General features: G+C 43.3%; 1 protein-coding gene across 3 annotated transcripts in view; it reads right to left on the bottom strand.

Moving 5' to 3' along the window:
* Nucleotides 1-23517, bottom strand: part of EXT2 (exostosin glycosyltransferase 2) — a 132931-nt gene that overhangs the window by 26964 nt on the left and 82450 nt on the right. For all 3 annotated transcript variants that reach the window (XM_027579891.2, XM_027579890.2, XM_027579889.2), the window contains 2 exons: nt 13410-13599; nt 4201-4367 (listed from right to left, as the gene is read on the bottom strand). In XM_027579891.2, coding sequence (XP_027435692.1) covers nt 4201-4367; nt 13410-13599 — 357 coding nt within the window. The remainder of the gene's footprint in view (nt 1-4200; nt 4368-13409; nt 13600-23517) is intronic.

The raw sequence follows: 23517 nt of genomic DNA, 5'->3' as shown, positions 1-23517 counted from the left end.
GCCCCCCCAACAAAAGCACTGCCGTAGCATGCCCTCACATCTGTGAAAGGCATGCTGGAACTCTGTGCCTGAGTACATGTTAGGCCTCAGAAGACTCATCAGCAGAACCATGACCAGACCAGGCCTGGGCTCACCATCCTCCGGCTGTCCTCCATTAAAGTAACTGCTGTGTTCTCACTTCGATTCCTGATGTGCTGCCCATCACCACCCTACATCCTCACTATGCAATCTTGCCGTGTTTCACAGGGAAGTGAAGGAGTTTGCCACATCAGATGCACAGGAGTTTGACACTTTTTCACAGGGAACCACAGCGTATCGGTGTGCCTGTACTTGTTATCTCTCAGATTCATTACACCCAGAGGGATTTCAGGAAGTCATCTGGTCTATTCTTCTGTCTCCTGGCAGCACTAGTAAAACCACTCTAGATACTGGAAAGGCTCCTGGCTCCCTTTTTCTGGAAAATTCCCAGATGAGAAGATGCTTCTGTCTCTCCAGATTTCTCAAAAAATTCTTTGCAGCCACAGTAAGAAAGGTCTGTTGCATGGTTTCTCTTTGGTTCTCACATATTAAATAAACTATTTTTTTAATTTAAATGAAGACAATGAATTTACTACAGAAATGACAAAGGCCATGGGGGTAAAATAACAGAGGAAATGGAGATGCCTATTTTGGAGAAGAACAAGCAGGGGGATATACTGATTATATTCAAATTAAAAGTTTAACTATAGAGAACAAACTGGTGGTGACCAGAGGGGAGGTGGCTGGGGGGAAGGGGGGAAATAGGTGATGGGGATTAAGGAGTGCCGGGTGTTTTATGGAAGTGTGGAATGACTGACTGACTATATTATACACCTGAAAATATTACACTGTGTGTTATCTAACTGAAATTTAAATAAAAACTTTTAAAAATTTAAATTAAACTAAAAGTCAAGATAAAATGTTACCTAGATGACCTCGTAAGGTCATTAAATCTACAACTCCAGAATGTAAACTCTTTTTAGGTGCACACAGAACATTTACCAAAATAGACCTTTCACTGGACCATAAAGTCTCAGTAAATTTCAAAACAATGAAGTCATATGGAATATCTGACCACAGTAGAATCAAATCAGAAATCAATAAAAAAAGAGAAAACTTTAAAAACTGGCAAAGTAAGCAATGTACTTTTATATAACTATGGGTCAAAGAAGATATTACAATGGAAATTAGAAAATATTTTAAACTTAAGGATAAAAAAATATGACAAATCTAGACTTGGGAATACACCTAAAGCAGTAATTTCCAAGAAATTTACAGCTTTAAATGCAAACACTGGAAAAATAAATATTGAGATCAATGATCTAAACTATCACTTGAAAGACCAGGAAAGTAACAGCAACTCAAACTCATGAAGGCAGAGGAGACAGCAACATTTGAGTAGAACGCTGAAGGATGAATAGCAATTACCAAGATAGATATAATCTAACACACTGTGCTAAACACAACAAAGTAGCTCTGAGTTCCAACACAACTCCCCTAGGACATAAGTTTTTGTTAACAGATTTATTTACTCACTTAATCAGTCAAGCCTGCTCCCAATTCCCACATGAAATAATCCTAGGCTTCGGCATGAAGAACAGGATTTGGGAACACCATTATCTTCTGTCTTCTGACTCAGCACAAAAGTGGGTACCTTCTCTAGAACAGAACTGTCCCCTGTGAAGAATGGAAGTAACAAACCACCTTCCTCAGGAACTGTGGCAGAACCATGAGGCGAATCATGAGACTGACGGTAGTAGCTGCCGTTGCAGTGGCAGCTGACTTGGGTGTCTGGTGATATGCACAGCACCCTGCCCACCACAGAGAAAGTGCAGCTCCTGAGCATTTTCCTTCTATGTGGGAGGCACGTGTAATTTTCTAATGTACATGTTAACCTAATGAAGTCAATATCGTTACTGCCATTTCATATAAGAATAAACTAATATCCCGAAAGATTAAATAACTTGTCCTTGGTCATTAACTGGTCAGTGAAAGAGCAGCAATTTGGGCCTGGAGGTTTCCTAACTTTGTCCATTATATTAATTACTATGCAAGAAATAACTTTTACAAAATTACCCTAAAGCACCAACGGTAAGGATGCATGAGAAACCTGTTGGTTACCCTTAGCATCAAGATAATTCCGTGAGAGACAACTGACATGCTCATGGCTCATAGTGCGAGTTTTATGAGCCTGTGGTCTCTGACAGGATAAACTGCCCCCCTGTGCAGACAGTATAATGGAGACACACTGGGACCTCCATTCTAACTCTTCCACTCATTAGCTGTTTGACTGTAGGCAAGTTATCTCACCTTGCTTCATCTTAGTAAAGGATGAGAAAACAATAACCACCTTGCAGGTTTGGGAAAAGATCGTAAGTAATGTCTGTAAACACCCAGAACATTCATCGGAACACGGAGGGTAGTTACGAAAGTTTTCCTTCCATGGCATCTTGAGAAGATCCCACTGAAGAGGGAGCACTCTGTCCATCTTGGCTATATCATCCCGAATGTTCCCTTTTTCCACTTCCCTTTTACCACAAAAATAAAAACATAAGTATAGTCTGAAACCACTATATGCAACAGAGAAAACACTGGCAGAAAAACTGGTCATTTTTGCCATGAGTTGGCCAGAGAAACAAGGAGGTAATTTGTTTTAAAAAATGGGAATGATAGTATGCTAAAAATCATTCAATACCCTAGATGTGATCATGTAAAATACATCTCTGTGAATGAGAATAAACCCAAAAAGATGACACATATTTGATTAGCCATTCTCATGCTCTTGGCTGGCCAGTAACTATACAGGCCAAGGGTGTCGCATGTCAGCCTCGTTCACAACAATTTCTTTTCCACTCAAATGGAGCTACATTAAAACAAAACAAAACAAAACAAAAACAACAACAAAAAAAGACCCAACCAAACAAACCCAGGAAAACTTGAGCTTTTAATTTTTGGTGGTGGTGATGGTTAAGGGGATTCCTATTTCTTAGCCTTAAAATCCACTTTTAGTTTAAGGCTCAGAAAATAAATTTCTTTTTTTTTTTTTTTTTTAAGATCTATTTATTTATTTATTTGAGAGAGAGCGAGCGAGAGCACAGGGGGAGGGGCAAAGGGAGAGGGAGAGAATCTCCAGCAGGCTCCCCACTGAGCAGAGAGCCCAATTCAGGGCTCAATCCCACGACCCTGAGATCATGACCTGAGCCAAAACCAAGAGTTGGACACTCGAACGACTGAGCCACCCAGGTGCCCCAGAAAATAAATTTCTATAGTAAACATAGAATACACAACACGTATTCATTTAATAAAATCTGAGTACCAGATGGTCTCATATAATACCATTTCATGATTTCTTAGAACCTCCGATTCAGCAAACTCTGAGTCAGCTAGAGAAGATGGCTGCCTCTGTCTGACGGGCTGGACGAGCGCAGGAGGCAGCTCTCACCACTCTCCCCATGCTGGCTGTGGCTAACTGACGCATGCTCTCCGTTTTGCTTGGGTCCGATGCCGCCGGCTCGCCCCCGTAGCCGCAGGCCTCTGCCCGCCGCCGTCATGCATCTCCCGCACATCGTCCCTGACAGAGCTCATCAATTCCTATTGCTTTTCACCGGGCCTTGGCTCTGGCACTTTCCCCTGGGGAGACCTTTACTGGTCTCCATACTTAACCCTTGAACCCAGCCTAATCCATCAGCCGCACTGAATGAACAGTGTGAGAGAGAATGCTTCTCCCTAAAGACAGGCAGCCAACCTCTCCACTTAAACCTCAGAAAGAAAGCCATCAACAGGGTCTGCTTTCTGTTTGTCAGCGTCGCCAGCGTCTTTGCTTACTGACATTTTTATCGTTGCCGTGCCCAGCTGCTTGAGTCAGGGGAAGCCCTCTTCAAGGAGACATCAATTAAGTGCTCGTTACATGCTATAGATGCTCTTTTGAAAATATCCCCTGGGACTCTCCTTGGGAGTTCCCAAAACTAGTGGAGGGCACAGTTGTCATTCTGGAATAGGGTTTCCCCAAAGTTTTAAAGAACAGCTTCATAACCCACGCTCCCATGCACCGCTTTTAGACTCTACTGGGATTTAGAAATTATGACTTTAGAGAATGAAATAGAATACTTTTCATCAGGAAAGACAAGCAATACTAGGCAAGAAATACCAAATATGTAAAAAGACCGTCTGAAACCTCCTTACCTCATAACCAAACTGCAGCTCGTCAGAGGTCAGCATGATGATATCGTCATCGATGGCCAGGACAGCCTCCGTCTCAATTTCATCATACGGGAAGAAACGGTTACTCAGCTTGTTTTCAGCAGTCCTCACAACTTTTAATGGAACCCGGATCTTGGGCCAGACGGAATCTGGGGCGGGAAAAACAGGCATGTATTACTCTCCTAATTTCTGTGAGGAGATAAAGTGGTAAAAGCACCACATCACAAATGAGATGGCACTTACTTCTGTGGCTCCCATTAAAGCTACACGTACAGCTGTTCAAGGGCGAGTTCTTACAAATGCATGGTTATAAAAACTTTAAGTATTTCTATCCACTCCAAGTCCTTGCAACACTTCTAATTCTCATTACTGTCTTAACCAGAATGTACAAATGGCTTCAACTCACAACTGAGAGACAGAGAAGCCAAAAGGACTTGCCCGAGATCACAACAACAGGAGGGATAGAGTCTGCAATGTCTCATTCTCAGGCCCCTGGTTTAATATCAGAACTCTGCCACCTCCCCAGACTACCTTCTGTGAGATACACCCCAGCTCAAGACGTGCTTCCACTCTGCTGGCAAATACAAAGCATGTGTTCTAGATGTTCGCCCCAGTGTGCCGACCTCCACCATGCAATCGCAAACAGATACCAAACAGATACTCAAATCCACCCCGCAAAAACGGTTTCCCTGAACTACATAGGTTTCTTAACTTAGCATGTTATCCCTTCGACAGCCCCTTCCCTCTGATTCACTGGGTTTGGTTTCTCATCATGAACAATTTACAGAGTAAATATCAAGTTTCTAGGTCCAATTATGTGGGATTTTCTAGTATACTGAAGAAACACCAACCCATGACTTGCCTTACATTTTTTACCATTCTACTTTGAAATGATTGAAGCGATTCAACCGCAGGTTCCTTATTTTAAAATGTTGCATTTAGCCCAGCATGAAATTAGTACCTCTTTGGTACAGTACCCTTATCCATAGACCTCAGGGTTCTTTACAGAGGGTACTTTGTTCTTCACACAACATTTGTCAAGTGACAACAGGAAAGCTAGGTATCAGACTGCTTCCAAAAAGCCCATCGTGTAATTGTGGAAAAATCTAGTTCGCGTGAATCTTGAAGCCCCAAATGCCTGTGGCCACTCCAAAGTCACCATACTGAAGAGAAGTACGGCGAGGGAGAGTCAGAAGGGAAAAAGGCTGTCAGTACAGACTGCAGATGAAATATCTTCCTTCTGTATATTGTACAGCATGTCCATGGGACACTGTTGAGACACTAGCAGGATCCTGGAAGAAGCCTGCATAAGTGGAGGCCCTGTAATTAAGGAAGACATTCAGTCTTAAATAAACACAGAGCCTAAAAAAGCGGTCAACTCCAAAAGAAGCATGCTTGGGAAAAAGGACTGAACTGAACACCGAAGAAATGATCCTAGGGGCCACTGCCTTTTAATCAATAACAGTAGTTAATTATAGTTTCATCCCTGGCTCAGAAGCACATAATCAATAAACAGCTTTGGAATAAGTGGAGGGGCACAGGACTTGAGACAGTAAAGACCTGTGTCCCACATTACTTATGGGGTGTCAGCAAGTCCCTCTCACTGTCTTCTAAGAATAAGCGGCGGGGCGGGGGGGGGGGGACACCTTTACTAAGCAACTAATATATGCCACACACTTTGTAGTTGCAATGTTATCCAATCCTCCTGACAACGCCCTGGGGCAGAAATTACAAAGCAGTAGTTACAAGGCTCAGGGAGATTACATAATTTGGCAGGCATTACAGAGCTCCTAAATGATAAGGCAAGTGATTGAATCTAAGTCTGTTTAGCATCAAAGACCAAACAGAACATGTACTATCTACTGCAGTATGAAAACCCCATGCTTCTCTAGATCTGGGACAAAACAATGAAGCTCAATATGTTCTCCAACAATCATCCTTATTCTCATTGGCTTCCCGCTCCCTCTTCCAGATAAATAAAACCCTTGGCATAAATCTACTGTCCAAATTCTCATGAAACATGAATTGTAATATCTAAAATGCAAGAGGTTATAACTCTACCTACTAGACCACCAGTTCTCCAACTTTGTGGTGTCAGGATTTCTATATGCTCTTAAAAATTGTTGAGAACCCCAAGGGGCGCCTGGGTGGCTCAGTTGGTTAAGCGACTGCCTTCGGCTCAGGTCATGATCCTGGAGTCCCGGGATCGAGTCCCGAGTCGGGCTCCCTACTCAGCTGGGAGTCTGCTTCTCCCTCTGACCCTCCCCCCTCTCATGTGCTCTCTCTCTCTCATTCTCTTTCAAATAAATAAATAAATAAATCTTTAAAAAAAAAAATTGTTGAGAACCCCAAAGAAGCTTTCTGTGGGACACAGGCACGATTTGTGTGAAAGATTAAAACTGAGGAAATTTTAAAACAGAATACACAAGCACACATCCCACTAGCCATTTATCCCATGTCATGTAGCCTCTGGAAAACTCCTCTGCCCCCTTGTGAAAGAATAAAGAGTGGGGAATGGAGGTGACTTGGTATTACTATGAAAATAATTTCAACCTCACAGACCCACTGAAAGGTTCTCATGGATGTCCAGGGCTCCCTGGACCACACTTTGAAAGGCTTTGTGTTCAGATTTGGGTATTATAAGATGGGGAAAGTTCCAACAAGTTGGAAAAGAGTTTGGGAGGAGTTCCAAGGATAGTACAGGCACTTGAATCCAGGATTTCCACAGAATGTTTAAAGAGATTAACAGTGCCAGTTGTCAATGTATTGCCTCTCGGCTTCAATTTCACCCTTCACTGCCCTGTTTCTCATACTGGAACTAGATCCTGTAAACACTTCCCCTCTGCCAACCCCATGCTTGATGTTAGGCTTTGTTGGTAGAGAGTGCTAGAGGGACACTTTGGAAGGAAGGGGGCTTTTCTTGCTGGTTCGTGCAATACCTCTTTAACTTGTTGCTCCTTCCGTACTTGACCAGAAGATAGGCAGCCAGGGGCACTTCTCTCCCTCAAGCTTAAGTGGTACCCCCTGCAAAAGCTTTGCAACAGGTTCTGCAGATGCTGCCAAGAGGAACTCAGCTGAGGTCCTCCCCATGGGTGGTTCCCAGGGAGCTCCACTGAAGCCCATTTCCCAGCAAGTTCAAGAACACACCCCGGGTCACTTCCTGTTGAATTCCGTGCATACTGAAGGGGGCGGGAGGTTTCTTGTTTGCCAGACTTGGCCTGTGGCACCTCCGTAAACCTCACTGTGCAGTGGGCTACAGTCACATGCTGTCCAACAAGGCCTGAATCTCAGAGCTAGATGGAGAAGGGATTCTCCCAAATTTATTTCCTGCTATCTTTATAGTTTTTACCCCTTAGTCACCAATCACCTATTACTAATCATTCTTTATATTAAACTTTTCCTGTTCAAGTTACGGTGTGGTTTCTGTCTCCTACCTAGGCCTTGACTAATACACAGGGTATCAGGAGGGCTATCAGATGAAAGAGGAATTATTCTCTATGACCTCTAAAGTCAGAAGCATGACCAATGGCTGGGTGAAAGTTACAGGCAACTAATTTAGACCCAAAATAGGTAAGAATCTTCTGATGGAGGGATGCCTGGCTGGCTCAGTCAGAGGAGCATGCGACTCTTGATCTCAGGATCATGAGTTTGAGCCCCACACTGGGTGCAGAAATAACTTAAAATAAATAAAGCGGGGCGCCGGGGTGGCTCAGTCTATCAAGCGTCTGACTCTTGATTTTGGCTCAGGTCTTGACCTCAGGGTCATGGGATCAAGCCCCGCCTTTGGTTCCATCGCTCAGCAGGGAGTCTGCTTGAGCATTCTCTCTTCCTCTCCCTCTGCCCCTCAACCCTGCTCGTGCGCATGCTCTCTCTCTCAAATAAATAAATCTTTAAAAATAAATAGATAAATAAATTTTAAAAAAGAATCTTCTGATGGAAAAACTGAGATAAAATGAAGTGATGAAATGCCTTTAGCAATACAATGTGCGCTTTTACTTGAAATGTACTAACTTAGGTCAGATTTCTACTTGACATCATCTGAGAGACCAAACAAGATGTCTCTGAGGTCCAGGATTTCATGAGGCAGTCACATACCATAGAAAGAACAGTCTTTAGGAAGAGTTTTGAATCCCAGGTATACTCCTTACTAGCCATGGGATCTTGAACAAGTCAATCATTTTCAACCTGTTTATTCAATTATGAAGACAGAATAATAACACTATCTTCCCATGGCTGACCGTGAGGTTGAACATGAATGCACTTAGCCGCATAGCGTCTGGCACATGGGAGACATCCGCTAAATGTTAGCGGGGCCTTCCTTTGAACATTTGTGTCTACTTACAGAATCAAGGACTTCTTCCAAACCTTAGGTGTAAGGGAGGCAAAGTGGGACATGTCAGATCTGGCACATTACTCTGACAATCCAGCAGCATGCCCCCAGCTTGGACCTTCCGTATTTACTTTTAGGTCAACAGGATCCCTACCAATAACCCTCTAGAATGGAGACAGTGGAACACACAAATAAAACAAAAGAACATAGAACCTTTTTTTCATCTCACAAAGTAACAAACAGCTCCTTTTTTTGCAGTATGTACAGAAAATAGGCTGGGTGCTTTGGTTAAGTATGAACATTCCTCTACCCTGGATGGGATTTGGACTTTCACATGGCAAGTGGGTACAGCATGTTCAACCCACAGACGGCTTTCCACATTCGTCACCTATATATCCAAAGAATTACTTGAGACGATCAATATCCACAGACAGCTAACTTGCCCTTGCTTTGTAAAGTCTTTGATGGAGAAGTTTTAGGGAATGATGAAGGCCAAAGAGGATGACACGGGGTGAAGATGGACATGGGATTGTCCTTCCCTGTTCTGAGTTAGGCCTGGGTAGCTGAAAGTCAGCCAGGGCAAAAGCAGTCTCCACCTCAACGGTCAGCTGTCTATGTACCATCGTCACCACAAGACAGGCCTCTAAAGAGAATTCCCAGTTTTTTATTTTCACATTTTCAAATAAAATAGGACTCCAAGAAAGGGAACTCCCATTCTCTCAGGCTTCAGCATTCCTTCTGTGGAGGGCAGAAATAAAAAATAAGCATTATAATTACTCCCTGCCCTAAAGCAGGTAGTTCTGATATGGGATGTTGACTGTTTAAAAAAATTAGGACAGAAGCATGAGGTGGGAAAGAAAAATATGGGTGAGAAAAAAGAACTTTTTCCCCCCCTTTCCATTAGTATTTTCAAAAGAACAGATTTACTTTCCTGTCTCTCTTTGAGTCCCTGACAAGGGAGGACCTAGTTCTTCTACATAATCCCAAATCAGAGAACAGACAAATCATGATGATTTTCCTCCTGCTAAATGGCAATCTAAGTGGATACAGGGGGCCTTCGTGCAAGGGGCATGAGCTTTGGATCCCCGGAGACCTGTGTTCATTTCGGACTCTGCCACTTGCAGTTTTGTGATTCAGGCAAATTACACAACTAATCTGAGCTTCAATTTTGTAAAATGGGAATAAGAACAGCTTCCTTGCAGGTCTGTCAGAAGGACGAGATAATATATATAAAGCACTTAACACAGTTCCTATTCCTGGGATTTAAAAGGTATATAATACATGGCTATAAAAACATCGTATTATTTTCATCTTCATAAATGGGTTCTTATAAAGTCTTATGGACCTCACTTCTCTCCTGACAGCCTGAAGAGGTGTAGACAGAAGGCTGTGAGGTGGCCCCTTAGGATGCAGAAGGACACAGTTCGTAGCTAGAGAACTTTAGGCTCTAATTCCTTTGCTAAGGCCAAATGGGGTCTCTTTTTTCCTTACTCCCTCTAAATTCTAAGTGAAACTCTAAATTCTAAATGAGTTCAAAGTAAAACAGCATGGCCTTGTAGCTTATGTCTCATCCTGTGAATTTGTGGCTGGCAAAATAAAAATGTCACCTTCCATTCACACAAAGTAGTCTGAAAAACAGGAGTTTTTTAAACACATTGCTGAGTTTATGAAAAACAAAGAGCTGAGCCAGGTGACCTGATAACTTCACAGTTAGGAACTTTAGTCTAGCTTGAAAGAGAAAAAGAACTCCTTGTGTTACGGATTTTTTAAAAATGTGTATTGATTAACGGTTTTCTCCACACTGGATGCCAAGAAAGATGTGAGCAAAGAGAATTTTTCCTCCAATTGGCAAAGGTACTATAAAACGGTGAGGTTGACTGAAGATGACCCCAAGCCCATCCTGGCAATCACTGTCACAAACACAACCACAGATCAATAAAATAAATGGTCAGATTATCTCCATACCAACCTTGAGCTCACTTGAGGAATGTTCAGGCTGCTTGGTGTACAGCGGGTCCGCATGACCTTAATTCCCCACAGTCCCTGAATTCAGCTCGAAAGCAGGAAGTCTGTGGCTTCTACTTCTCTGTTGCCTCCTCTGGGATGACCATCCTGACACACTCGGCCCATCCCCTCCTGCCTGCTAACAACTATGAAAGTCACAATCTGAAGCCAGGGAGCTCCTGAGGTCAATTCAAATTTAACACTGAAATCAGCTAAACCAGAAGGCTGAGTTAAACCTATCTGAGATATAGAGTGTAACAGCTTCCTTCACAGGGAGGCCAGGGGCCAAGCCAAACAACCTCTATATCCATCAAGTTTGGAAATTGAAGAGTTGGGGAGGAGGAAGGCAGTGGCTTGCCTTTTTTTTTTTTCTGGAAGAGCTCAAAACCAATGTGACGAAAGCTCACTGGAAATTTCTATTGCCTAGTCTAAGTATTTACTTAAACTTCAAACCCAGCAATTTAAACTTAAATGTAACCAAAAAGAAAAAAGTATTTGGTTGGAGAGTGAAAAAAAAAAAAAGGTGGGGGGGGTGGATTTCTGCCTGCATTAACCCTCCCAGCACCAGACATGTTCACCACAATATTTATTTTAGCAAATGTAGAGAAAGTGAAAAACATCACTTTTGCCTCTAATATTTCAAAGCCTTGGACTTACTTTTTTAAAAAATATATATGCTACTAATGCCATACATACAGATTCAGATGGCTTTGCTGGCATGAGGGCCAGAGCCAACGGCCCCATTTACCAACTGAACAAACACCCCACAGAGGTCTAAACATGGTTCATGCTCCCCCCAAACAACCACATCGCCAGAGCCCGAGCTGAGACCTCAAACCACTGCTAGAAAAAAAAAAGCTGGTTCGGTCTCTAAACGTGTCAAAACTGGGGCCTCGTCAGTTGAGGGCTCGCTTTCCTCCCTAGAGCCAAAATATTTCAAAAATAAACTAAGCTCCTGGTCATTGAATTAACCACTACATTTTAGCAGGGTCTACCAAAAACTAAATCTGAACACCCAGCTCCAAAACTGACGTTCATGCTCGTGCCTCCTGTCACCCCACTGTCAGCGTTTTGACCAAGACGGCAGAAAACGATTCCTTCCTTTTCACCGTCCACGATGGTACCTGCCCCAAAGAAGTGACTCCAAGTCCCAATAAATCATTCACCTTAAGCCCAAAGTGGCTAGCCAGGGTTCGTAAGGAAGGAGAGGCCTCTTTTGCAATGAGCTGTGCCTCTCTGGGCGGGTGGGGTGCTGACAGGCTCCCTCTGAAAGCTGGCGGCCTCTGGGCGCGGGAGCAAACGCACAAGTGTGAATGCGGCGCCATGCAGTGGGCTACTCCAGATCCGAGGAGGGATACACGGCCTTCCTTCTCACAACGTGATTCATCCGTTTTAAGTGAGAGACTAACAAGCAGCGCCCAACCGTCCGATCCACTTCCCTCTGGGCAAGGCACCAGCCGCGGCCCTCTCCATGGCACCTCTCCGTGGCCCTCCCCGCACAGCTCCTGTTTATTTATCTCTGCCTTTCCCCTCCTTCCTGTCCAGTTCTTCCTTCTCCCACTGTTCCTTACTTTCATTCCACCCCTTTCTTTCTCCTTTTTTGAGAGTCAAATAAATGAAACAAACAGACAAAAATCCAGAGAACTGGACGTTGGGAGGAAAACAAACTTGGCATAAAGAGACAGTTAATAAGAAAAAGCACTGCTCTCTGGAGCATAAAACAGGGCCTTCGTTTAAAGTAGCCATTTTGTTTACTTAAACTATGGCTCCCCTAAATAGAGGGAATGCACATGATTCTCTCAGAGAACAAAAATCTCACTAAGGAAGATTTCTTAAATGTCTCAAGAGGAACTAAAGAATTTTCTTGGGACAAATTCTGTTTTGCCTAACAGAGAGAAAATGTTCTTCTTCCAGCCCAGAGATCTACTACTGGTAGTTTCCAAGACTGACTGTCCTGACTTCAGTATTACCAATTAAAAGGGAATAGTCCTAAAAAAGTGCAGATACTACTGTCAGGCAATAAACTAGCCCTTATCGGTGATAGTGGTGCACATGACAAACTTCAAACTCATTCCTTGCTCTAATCCATCAGAAACTTCCTGGCTTTAATAGGCTATAAAGGGCAGGAGCTTTGAAGTCCCTGGGATTAGGATCAGTAATAGACAGACTGAATGAGAAACTAAATGCAGGTGGAACATACTCTCTGCGTCCTGAATGAAACACAAATCCAATTAATCAAACAGTCCTCAACCCTCACTGCCAGCGCCAGCCAGCAGCTTATGGGGGGCGGGGGGGAGTGGGCAAGGCAAGGGACAAAGCGATTACAGAGGAACCAATGGGAACCTGAGTGAGCGCTCACTTTAAGGAACTGATTCGAAGCCTGAAGAGGGCATGCTCTGCTGACTTTCCCAACTGAAAGTGAAGCCATCCTTTTTTTTTTTGTTTTTCCTGAAGAAAAGTGCAGTATCAGAGCCCAGATAAGGAAGGAGAAAACTAATGCCTTTTAAACTGAGTTCTCATGTAAACAAATCAGCTGTGATGGTTGAGGGAAGCTGAGATCTGTTTTCCCAAGGCTGCTGGCCTTTGATCCCACTGGTTCCTAAGCTCCCAAACACTTGCGGCTATAGTGCATGCCATGGGCTTGGAGTTAAATGGGCCACCCCAGAATAAGAATGAGATGACTGAGAAAACTGGGGTCACGCTGCCTCAGAAATGGCGTTGTTGTTGACAAAGCAGGACAACTCATTTAAACCTAAGGACGCAAATAATTTGGCCATCCAAAATCGATCCAGCTGAGAGTTGCGCTAACACCCAAACCAGGCCTTTCCTGAACACACCATTTTCCCACTCTTCTTACCTTCTGGAGGATTTTTATTCTGATTATTCCAGACAACTAGCAGCTTGGATAGACTGGGCACCTTGGACACCTCAGTGATGACCCGGAAGAGGCTCTCCACTCGGTCGTAGGTGAGGACGATGGCAGTGAAACCTTGTGACTGTGGTGGGATCAGCGGGAGGAAGAGTGGGTTGCTCACACTGCTCCATTTCTGCAAGGCAACAGATTAATGTGGGTCAGCGAAGGGTCGAGTAACAATGGGGCCGATCTCTTTTCCAACGTTGTCAATAAACGAGAACATGGGAGATTTGGTGGCTTTCACCATGACCAACCCAAGAGCTAAAGCAACTATTCAAAGTCTTCCCTTCCCCAAAATGTGTATTGACTCTCTTCAATTAACTTGAGCTGTGAGGCCACTGAAACAGGAGCAGAGCATTTTTGTAGATGACAAGAGATTTCCAGTTAAACACAGCAGATTAAACACGTACACTGATCTCCATTCTCTCCTCAAGCCCACTTGAGTGACAGTAGATACAAAATACAAATGGACAATGACAGTGAAATGAGAGAAGACACCACAGAGGATGAGCAGTATCGACAGGCTTCAGAAACACTGGGAGGGACCAGAGAAGTGGCAGCAGAGCAGGAGAATGAGGGCAAAAGCTAAGGAACCACACAGAGGGGGCCAACAAAGGCAACAAGTTCAAACCACAGAATCCCACAAAGGCTCAGAAATAAGCTCAGCAGGAACCTTATGGGGTAAGAGGAGGGGCAGGGTTGAAAACAGGAAGACTGGTTAAAAATATGGATAAGGAGCAAAAGAGACGCAGATCTACAAACCTTCCCTTCATCCAGCCACTCAGCCAGAAAACTCCTCTTGCTGTCCACCCCTGCAGGAGGAAGGTCTATTCTCTGGGGAACTGAAGCTCTAGGCATGGAAACATGGCCACAGCAGAGAGGAAAATGGAGGGCAAAGTCTATACTGGGAATGATGAGCCGCCCGGCCTTCTTCCCCTCCAAGTCCGCAAACACTGGCAGCCATGTGGCTAGCTTGCCCCTATGCCATCTGACTGTGATGCCCTCCGGGCAGGAGGCTTGTCCTCACACCCAGGGCTCCTTTCCAACCAGGTTTTCAGTGCTTCCCTAGTAATCATGAACAGATCCTAGAATCACAGTCATTTCAAGAACATCTTCAGCATAATGACAGAAACCAAACGAACAAATAGAAAAGCAGGAACTCAGACGAAACAGAGACAACAGAAGCAGCAGAAGGAAATTAAAACAACATCAACAACAAACTCTATCCTCAGGAAGAGAATTTTTCATCCATGAAATAAGAATAAACTTTTTATTTAAAAAGATCTATCAAAGAATGGGAAAGAATTCTTGGACATTAAAAACAAGATGGCTTAACTTAAAAAAAAAAAAAAGCAGGATTAAAAGAAAAAGGTAACATATTCCAGTCCAATGAACAAAAAGGTAAAGATGAAAAACAGCTCAGAAAAGATGAGAAAATCCAAGAGGTCCAACATCAACCTAATAGGAGGTTCCTGAAAAAGAAAACAGAATATAGAAGAAACAAGACTATCAAAGAAATTAAATAAATTCTTGGGACAGAAGATAGAAGAGACATGAATTTTCAGATTGAAAGGGCGCAATAAGTAATTAGCACACTGAATCTGAAAAAAAAAAAAAAGACAAAAAGCAAAACAAAATAAAACCTATCAAAGCACATCACTTCTGACACTGGGAATAAAGAGTGTGAATATATAAACTGCATAAATCCAGGCGATGAGTTCTAGGCGTGAGTTCACGGTACGTTCTTGCAACTTCTCTGTAAGTTCGAAATTTTCTCAAAATCGTGTTTAAAAAGTCATGAAGGAAATTCCATTTCTTTGCTACCATTAAAACATTAAGTAAATTTCAATGCAGTGATACAAGCAAAAATACTTTTGTACTGATAATAAGTTTGTTAAAACATTTTTATATTTTTAAACAGCTTTTTTGCGATATAATGCATATAATATACAATCTACTCATTGAAAGCAAAAAATGGTTTTGGGTATATTACGCAAATTTTTTAAAACTGTGGTAAAATATAACCTGAAACCTGCATTCTAGCCACTTTTAAGTGCACACTTCAGTGGCATTAATTACCTGCACGTTTGTATGTTATTACGCGAAAACGCCAGGACCAAACTTCGTGTCTCCAGAAGCTGGCTGGACACGAAATGTCCCACTGCTCTTCTGGCCGCTCACCCTCCCATCCTCGGGGAGTCCCAGGGCCCCCAACAGCCTCACCCTTATCACTGATGGACGCCCATCACCACGGAGAGGACAGCAGCTGTCTGCCAGATGTAACAGTGTGGGACAGGAAATGTACACAAACACATGGAATACACATGGGATGGGAACTCAGAGAGACTGAATGGGATTCCAGGAGTCCTAATGTAATCAGGATATTAAAGCCAAAATGTCCACAACAGGCCATAATTAGATTTCACAGCCAGGAGACACAATAAGAAAGGCTGACTGTGTTTCCATGACCTCATGCTTTGACTTTAAGTTGCTGTCTCAGGAACGTACCTAGATTTTAGCACTGGTACCCTAGCATCTCATCACAAGGTACCCTAGCATCTCATCACATGGGTAGGAACCCCTTTTAGTTTTCTACCTCAAAGCTTATTTACAATCTTCCTGACCTTTACGGAAACGAAGTCAGTAAGTAGCCCTGCGCTTCAGTCACAGTTAATCCCAAAGGTGCTCGGTCTCTCTGACATCACCACCCCAGCCCACCCATTTACTCCTCCCAACACAGTACTCTCTTATGCTTGAAAAACACCACTTTAAATGAAAACGATACAAAAACAGAGTTTCTGAGGTACTGTAATGTGTGTGAAAGCTTTACTGAGCACTTACTAAGTGCCAGGCACCAGGCTGTACATGTAATATCTCATCTGAGCCTTACAACAACGCCCAGGCCAGATACAGTTATCCTTGTTTTACAGATGATCAAACCGTAGGGTTAAAAATAGTGAATGATGCCTAATCATTTGCTTTGCCAGTCAAAAAAAGAAAGGAAGAAAGGAAGGGAGGGAAGAGCGAATGATGTTATGATGTTCAAGGTCTGGCTTCCGAACACCGGATCGTGGAGGCCCATGGCCCATCCTCACGCCCTCTGACTCTGAGTCCGGGGTACGCATCATCATTTTATAGACTCTGGAAACTGGAGCTGTGGGGAACGCCAGAGTTTATTACTTCTAACTCTTCTCTGAGACAAAAACGCTGGAAGTTCTTTATCCTTGACAATCACATGTGGGTCATACAATAAGCAAGAGTCCACCCCAAACACTATGATTTCAGAAGGTGTGTGGACTAAAACACACCAAATATATAACACTGACACAAAGGAAACACATAAATTAAAAAAGGTAAATACACCTCTAACACAGAAGGAAAAACTATTAAAACTCCAACAAAATGGGGTCTGTTCTTTGGGAGAAGTGGGGAATGTCAACACACTTGAATGCCTGTATGACCATTAAAAGGAGAGGAAAGTTCCCTGAGAGATGCGAAGCTTGGTTTTGGAAAACGAATCCCTTGGAATTTAAACAGAGGCACCCCCTGAAGGGCATCACAGCTCTGATTTCAAGGCACTGCCAGGAGAAGGAACCAGAGTCTCTGGCAAGATGACCGATCTGTTCTCATCCCGTTTGCCAGCTCCATTTGGGAAGTGGATGACTGTGGAAGGGGAGGAGGAGAGGGAGGAATGGGTGGGTGGGAAGCAGACAGTAACTTGTCTTGGTGCTCAATTTTTCCACACTACTCACTTGCATACCAGATAGGGCGTGAAAATTGGGGAAGCAGAAAAGGCAGCATGAAGGGGAGACAGAGCAGGCAAAGGAGCATAACCAGGTCTGAAATCTTAGCAACACTTCCCCATAAAATACAGATGTTGAGATGAACACAGATGTAACACAGAAGCTGCTGAGCAGCTATTTACTAGGACACAGGCTTGGTGCTTTACTGTAGGATATGCCGACAGTGCTGGGGCAAATGACTTCAAAAAGTGAGTGGATATGTTCGGGGTCAGTTTTGGAATCACGTGTCCTTAACATGAATCCAGGCTCTTTCACTTACCAGCTGTGTGACCTGGGCAAAGTACTAAACTCCTCTTGCACCTCAGTTTCCGTAATTGTGATAATAATACTACTTTTCCAGGTATGAGAAATAAAAATGATAGTAATAATTTCTAATAATGTTAATTATTAACATTTCTTAATTATTATTTCTTAACAACCCAGAGGTTGTTACTAAAAGTAAACAGTTGATATATCTAAAGTGCCTCACACTACGAGCATTCGATAAATGGTAGCCAATGGCTGATCTTGTGGGAGGAATCACTGCTCTGGGCTCGACTTTCCATGGTTCCTACAAGTGGGGTGGCAACCGTGAGGTCTCTTCCAGCAACAAGTCTAAATGAAATCCCCCTTCCTCTCTACGTTGACCTTATCATGATTTAGGGTCCTAGTTTATCTGGATTCTCTACCTCTACCTTCCTCTCCAAATACGCTGTTTTTATTTTCACAAGTTCCTCTTTTCCTTCCTGATCCTTATATTTTATCTTGAAAGCTCCATGAAAGCGAGAGCCATAAATGTTAGAACAGCTAGTACCTAGCCAGTGCCTAGCACTACTCAATAAAAACCTGTTTAAAAATGAGTAAGTTAAACCCAAATGACCCAGGTCATGTTCTTTCTGTCCTCTTTCTGTATGTACGTGAACAGGTGATGTACATTCAGATACGTCATGAGTTCTGAACACAATTTCCAACCGAGTTCATTCATTTTAAAGCACTCACCTAGAACCTTAGTGTGCCAACTACTCTGAAGAAGGGCAGGATGCGGATACTTAACAGAAGAGAGTTTGAATTCAGGCCCTGCCAGGTACTAATTTTGTGATGCGTACAGCTACTTCTGTATTAATTTCCTCGTCTGTAAAATGGGGACCATGATGGTACCTGTCTCCTAGGGGGATGATGACAAAATGAGATCTGGCACATGAGCAATGAGCGCTCAGCACAGAGCTCCATGAACTGTAGTTTAAACCAAACACAAAAACGTCCAGCTCTCCCCATCCGTATCCTCCTTGCCTGCCAAAACACCGGTATCCGCAATTCTTCAGCAATCACCCCTACCAATCGTGCTTCTGGTGCTCATTCACTCAGTCCGTGTTTCCTGAGCACATACTATTCGCCTGGAAGAGTCTTACAGATGCTGAGACAAACACAGGCCTTCCCCCTCGACATGCTCATTATCTGGTGGGGAGGATGGCCCAAGAAAATAACCAGTACTCACACAAGGTATTCCAGTCCTATGGGAACGTAAAGGCCCACACAGTGGCCTCGACCTCCCTGGAGGAGATAAGGAGGGGCCACCGGGTCGCGGGCAAGGGCAAGCAGGTGAGTGCTGGCAAACTGAGCGGGCAGCCTTGCCAACACACGCTCACAAGACAGGGAGCGAAGGAAGGAGAGCGGACATGAGGGGGACCGGCCAGGCAGGCCTAGCCACAGCACGAAAGGGGAGGCCTTTGTAAGTCACACGGTAGGCTTTCTGTGGCGTTCTTTCGTAACTTTCTTTTCCTGAGTATTGTTTTACTGCTAAGTGAACATGGCTACCTTTATGTTCTATTTCAAAAGGTCAGAAATAGGAAATGCTGGTCTGCAACTAGGCTTCTGTGCCAATTGCTTTTTCCCTCCTCGAACATAATCCCATTTGCCTTTGGAGCACAGTGACAGCGTGGAGAAAGGCAGCTTTAATTGGGGTATGTGCCTTCACACAGACACTCCACTCCACTGGGGTAAGGTCAACAAACTAACCCCCAGAGAAAAAAACTTAGTGGAGAAGGACATTTCAAAAACAGCATTTAGTCACCTCTGAAATACCTTTAAGAACTGACCCCCTGCTGGCTGACCAAAGAGAGTGTCTACAGTCTGGGACCTCTTGACCCCACTTTCTGCAGGAAATCAAGCAAATTTAAACCTCCATAATTTACTCAAGACTCTGACTTCTGCCAGGGAAAAGGCAAACAATGCTGGCAATTAACTCTGTTGCCTGATTAGATCTCCATCGCGGTAAGACAGGGCATGAAACCAGGCACCGAGCCCTGGTAACCGGAAAAAGAGGTGAAACCCACTTATTACAGCTGTACCGTCCGAATCTTGGCTACCAATACCACTTTCAAATCCACTCAGTGAAACTGTTCACTCAAAGATGGGAGGAGAAGTGTGTATCATTCTGACAGAGTTCTGGCATTTGGCCAAAATGCCTTGTCCATCTCTCGCCCGCCCTCCCAAACTTCACGTCTCACTCCCACAACAGATATTCATTATAGAAGCGTCAGTAAGAAATCCAGATTGTTAAAGTGCAATCACATAAAAGTAATCCATAGTAGCTACAATAACTGCCAGGTCACAATATCAGCTTTAGGAAAGTTCTTTCACATTGCTTATCCCGGAAAGCTCTGGTAAATGAGCAAGCAGTGAGAGGACTAAGCAGCGAGAGAAAGTCGTGGGTTTGGGTTTCAGGATGCCTGAAAGAAAGGCCCTGGGAGGCTGAGCCTAAAGTCAACTTCCAGCGCAAAGGGGTTTCCTCCTATAAGAATGAAATTCAAACTCAAACTAGGTGTGCCTTTGGCAATCTCACACAAAGAAAGTTGTCTGGACCCTTCTTGCAATCTCATTTTGCCTTTTTTTTTTTGTAGTTAAAAGGTCATGGTAGCCCTATATGAGCCTAACCAAAACCATGCTAGCCAACGTTACCTACCATACAGAGAGCGGAGGAAGGTGGAAGCAAATGGCCTTTGCTAAGCATCCTGAAATGTTCTTGCTGGAACTACTCGAGGATTATAAAATCAGGAGCGAGGAAAACCACATTCCATTACCAACTAAAGGGCTCTTCCAACCTAAACCAACCAAACTCCAGACTGAAGAAATCAACCTCGAAGAAGGATGGTTCAAAATTTAATTCCTATTACTCACCATATCAGAAATTTTTTTAAGACATCATCACGTATAAATTCAAGTGACCAGAAGAGCACTAAGCATCCTAGAGTGAACCCACATGTGACTTAACTGAAGGTATATGCCTGAGCAGAAAAGTGAGAATTCAGAGAAGAAAGGAAGGGAGGAGAGGACAGGCTTGTTATACAGAAGCTTTTGAGCCCCTGGTAATGAGGAGCCTTACCTATCCCTACCTTGATAGAAAGGGCAGTTTTCCTCCTTGTTTTGAAGTTATCAGCCCCTACCTCAATGTGGTTTCAATTATGAATTACCAGACTAAAAGGGGGGAAAAGCTTTGATTTATTCTTTTTTGCTCCAATTATGCATGATGTGTTTCCACTGAAGATTTTGAAAAGTATTTCATCATGCCTCTCATCCTGAAGCGGTCAAAGGGCAAAACCAAAAGGAGTTAACCCTTCCATTTCTCCTCTAGGTTCAAACAGACTCCCTACCTATGGATGTGGGGCAGGGCCTCTGAAGCAAACCAAGCCAGGAAAGGGTTAAGCATTAGCATCATATTACTAACGTGCATAAGGGTGGTGTCCTCTGTCCAAAATGGTGAGATGATATTTATGTTAATGGTTACTGGGAGATTTGAAAGGGGCAATCAGTAATGTGGCCCACGTTACCTTAACCATTAAGCCTCTACAGCCCTAACTACTGGCAGCACACCCTCCACTGGGCATGCACTGCCTTAGGAAACCGGAGAAGCACGGAGACCCAAGGCCCGTCTTCAAGCAGGCTCTCTTAGATCAAGGGAGAAAAGATTCGGCAACAAGTCTGAAGTCTACTCGTTGTGTTATATCTTTAATTCATTCCACCCACAAAAAAGAACTGATCGTTCACAAAAACAAGGATAACACTGATGGCTAGATCTCACTGACTTCCCATTAAACAGACACATGAAAGATGAAGAAAATCAAAGACTAGAGATCCCCTTCGCGCTGCAGACTTAACTAAGGGAGAGAGTAAATTATCAGCTTAGAATTCCTATAACTTACTTAGAGTAATTGGTTCATAAATACGTTTTCTATATGGTGGACCTGCAATGGGTCTAACCACATCTGGGTGTACTAAAGTAACAGGCACTGTGACTCGCTGACATTGAAAGAAACCGAGCCAGAGGCATAACTCAGGGTCACAGGAGCATGGGGCAAGTAATTTCTATCATTAGTCTGCCCTTTTCTTCTAGATAAGTTTAAGGTCTTCTCTTTTTCTTTGGTGTACCTCAGTTTCATTATGATGATGCTGCTTGCGGTTTCTAGGTCTTCCTGAATCTGAGGTCTGGTGTCATTCAACAGTTCTGGAAAGTTCTCAGCTATTGCATTTCCAAAGGGCCTCTTTCCACTCTCTCCCTCTCTTCTCCTTCTGGAACTGATTAGATCTTGTCCCTCCGTTCTCCACATCACTTCACTTCCCTGTCTCTTTGGGCTGCATCTGAACAATTTCTTTGAATCTAATAATCCAACCTAATCCAATAATCAAAGTCCTTGAAGGTGTGTTTCTGCTGGTTCTCATTCATGATATTGCCTTATTTCTCTATGATCTTGTGGGTTCTAACTCTGAGCTGCTCATTTTCCTTAGATACTTAATTTGTAAGAATTATTTGAGACCCAGATTGAAGATGAATTACTCAAGAGAGGGTCTGTGTCTACTTCTGCTGCTCCCTATCAATTCAGGGCCACTTCTAATGAAATGCTCTGAAGGTCTCCTCGGACCACACCTATTGTATGAATTTGGACCAGAAACCACGTGAAGGTGGCTTGTAACTGTAGTTCTCAGCAACAGGATCACCACAGACCCACTTCTCTTTACCCTTTCACTAAAAATATAGTCTTTTAGTTTCCTGGCTTCTCTAGGACGCTCTTTTTAGATTCCCCAACGGGCACAGGCCACAGGCTTTCCAGCCTGCTCCCCTGTCCCACTCTCCACAGAAGCAGCCCCGGGTCATCAAACTGCAAAACTCTCCACAGCAAAAGCTGCCTCTGGTTCTTACTCACTTACCAGAGGACCTAGTTTCACTCTGTTTAGTGAGTCAACAAATATCTCACTTTCCTGCCAGCTTAGCAACAGACTAAAACTGCTTTATAATACTTCATTCAGTATGCTAGCTGTTCAGTTGGGAAGGTCATTTAGCGTGTCTAATCCATCATAAAGCCAGGGACAGAAGTCTTTCTCTATTCACACTGTCAATCTAACTCTTTGCTGTTGTGTTTCCTATTTAAGTGGGGTGCCAAGTTTGTGTGCAAGATAAAAACACTTATGAAAATATGGCGATATATTATAATAGATGGAATGATGGACTGAGTATCTTCTTCAGAATCCATTTTCTGTTTTCTAAGATAGACTGATGGGGAGGTGGAACTTAAGTAAGCCACATTTTCTTTAAGAATGGAGCTCATAGAATGTTAACTCTTGGGGTTTTAAGTATTAAGCAATGGAAAATACATAATGGAGCCTATCTGTGTACAGAAACAAAAACAAAAACCACTGTCCTGTGAATTTCAATTTTCCCCACCAGGATCCTATCCAATTCTAAGTTTGTTTCCATGAGATAAAGCATTAAGATCTCATGATAATCTTGTGAAGTACGTAAAAGCCCCATTTCGCAGATAAGGATAAATAATTTCAAAGCACAAGGTCAAGTTAATAAATGGTCTTGAACCCCAAGGTATGATTCCAAAATGTCCTTTTCAGTGGTCTTCATTAGTCATTGGTAATCAGTCACTATGCTGCACTATTCTTCTGAAGCTGTTATTATCCCAAAACCCAGTCCTACAGATGAGCAAACTGCTGCAAAGAGAGATTCTGTCAGTAACCTCAAGTCACTTGGCTCATCACCAGGAAAGAAGGGATTAAAACGTGCAGTTCAGGAATTTCTGAGCTATCGTTAGCTTACTGAAGACTCACAGGTTAAACCCATCTATATGCCTCTCTGAAAATTCCAGCTATTATCTGAGTTTCAGCTACTTCAATTTTTCCTTTATATAGCACTGAAATGCACATTTGGCTAAATGCCGACCCTCTTCTGTAAAGCCAAACTACTGTCAAGAAGAGCAGGAAGGGTTGCC

This window comes from Zalophus californianus, chromosome 11, assembly GCF_009762305.2.
Source record: "Zalophus californianus isolate mZalCal1 chromosome 11, mZalCal1.pri.v2, whole genome shotgun sequence".
In the NCBI taxonomy this organism is placed as follows: Eukaryota; Metazoa; Chordata; class Mammalia; order Carnivora; family Otariidae; genus Zalophus; species Zalophus californianus.
The sequence above is the reverse complement of the archived record's forward strand: the minus strand, read 5'-3'. Positions and strand labels throughout refer to the sequence as shown.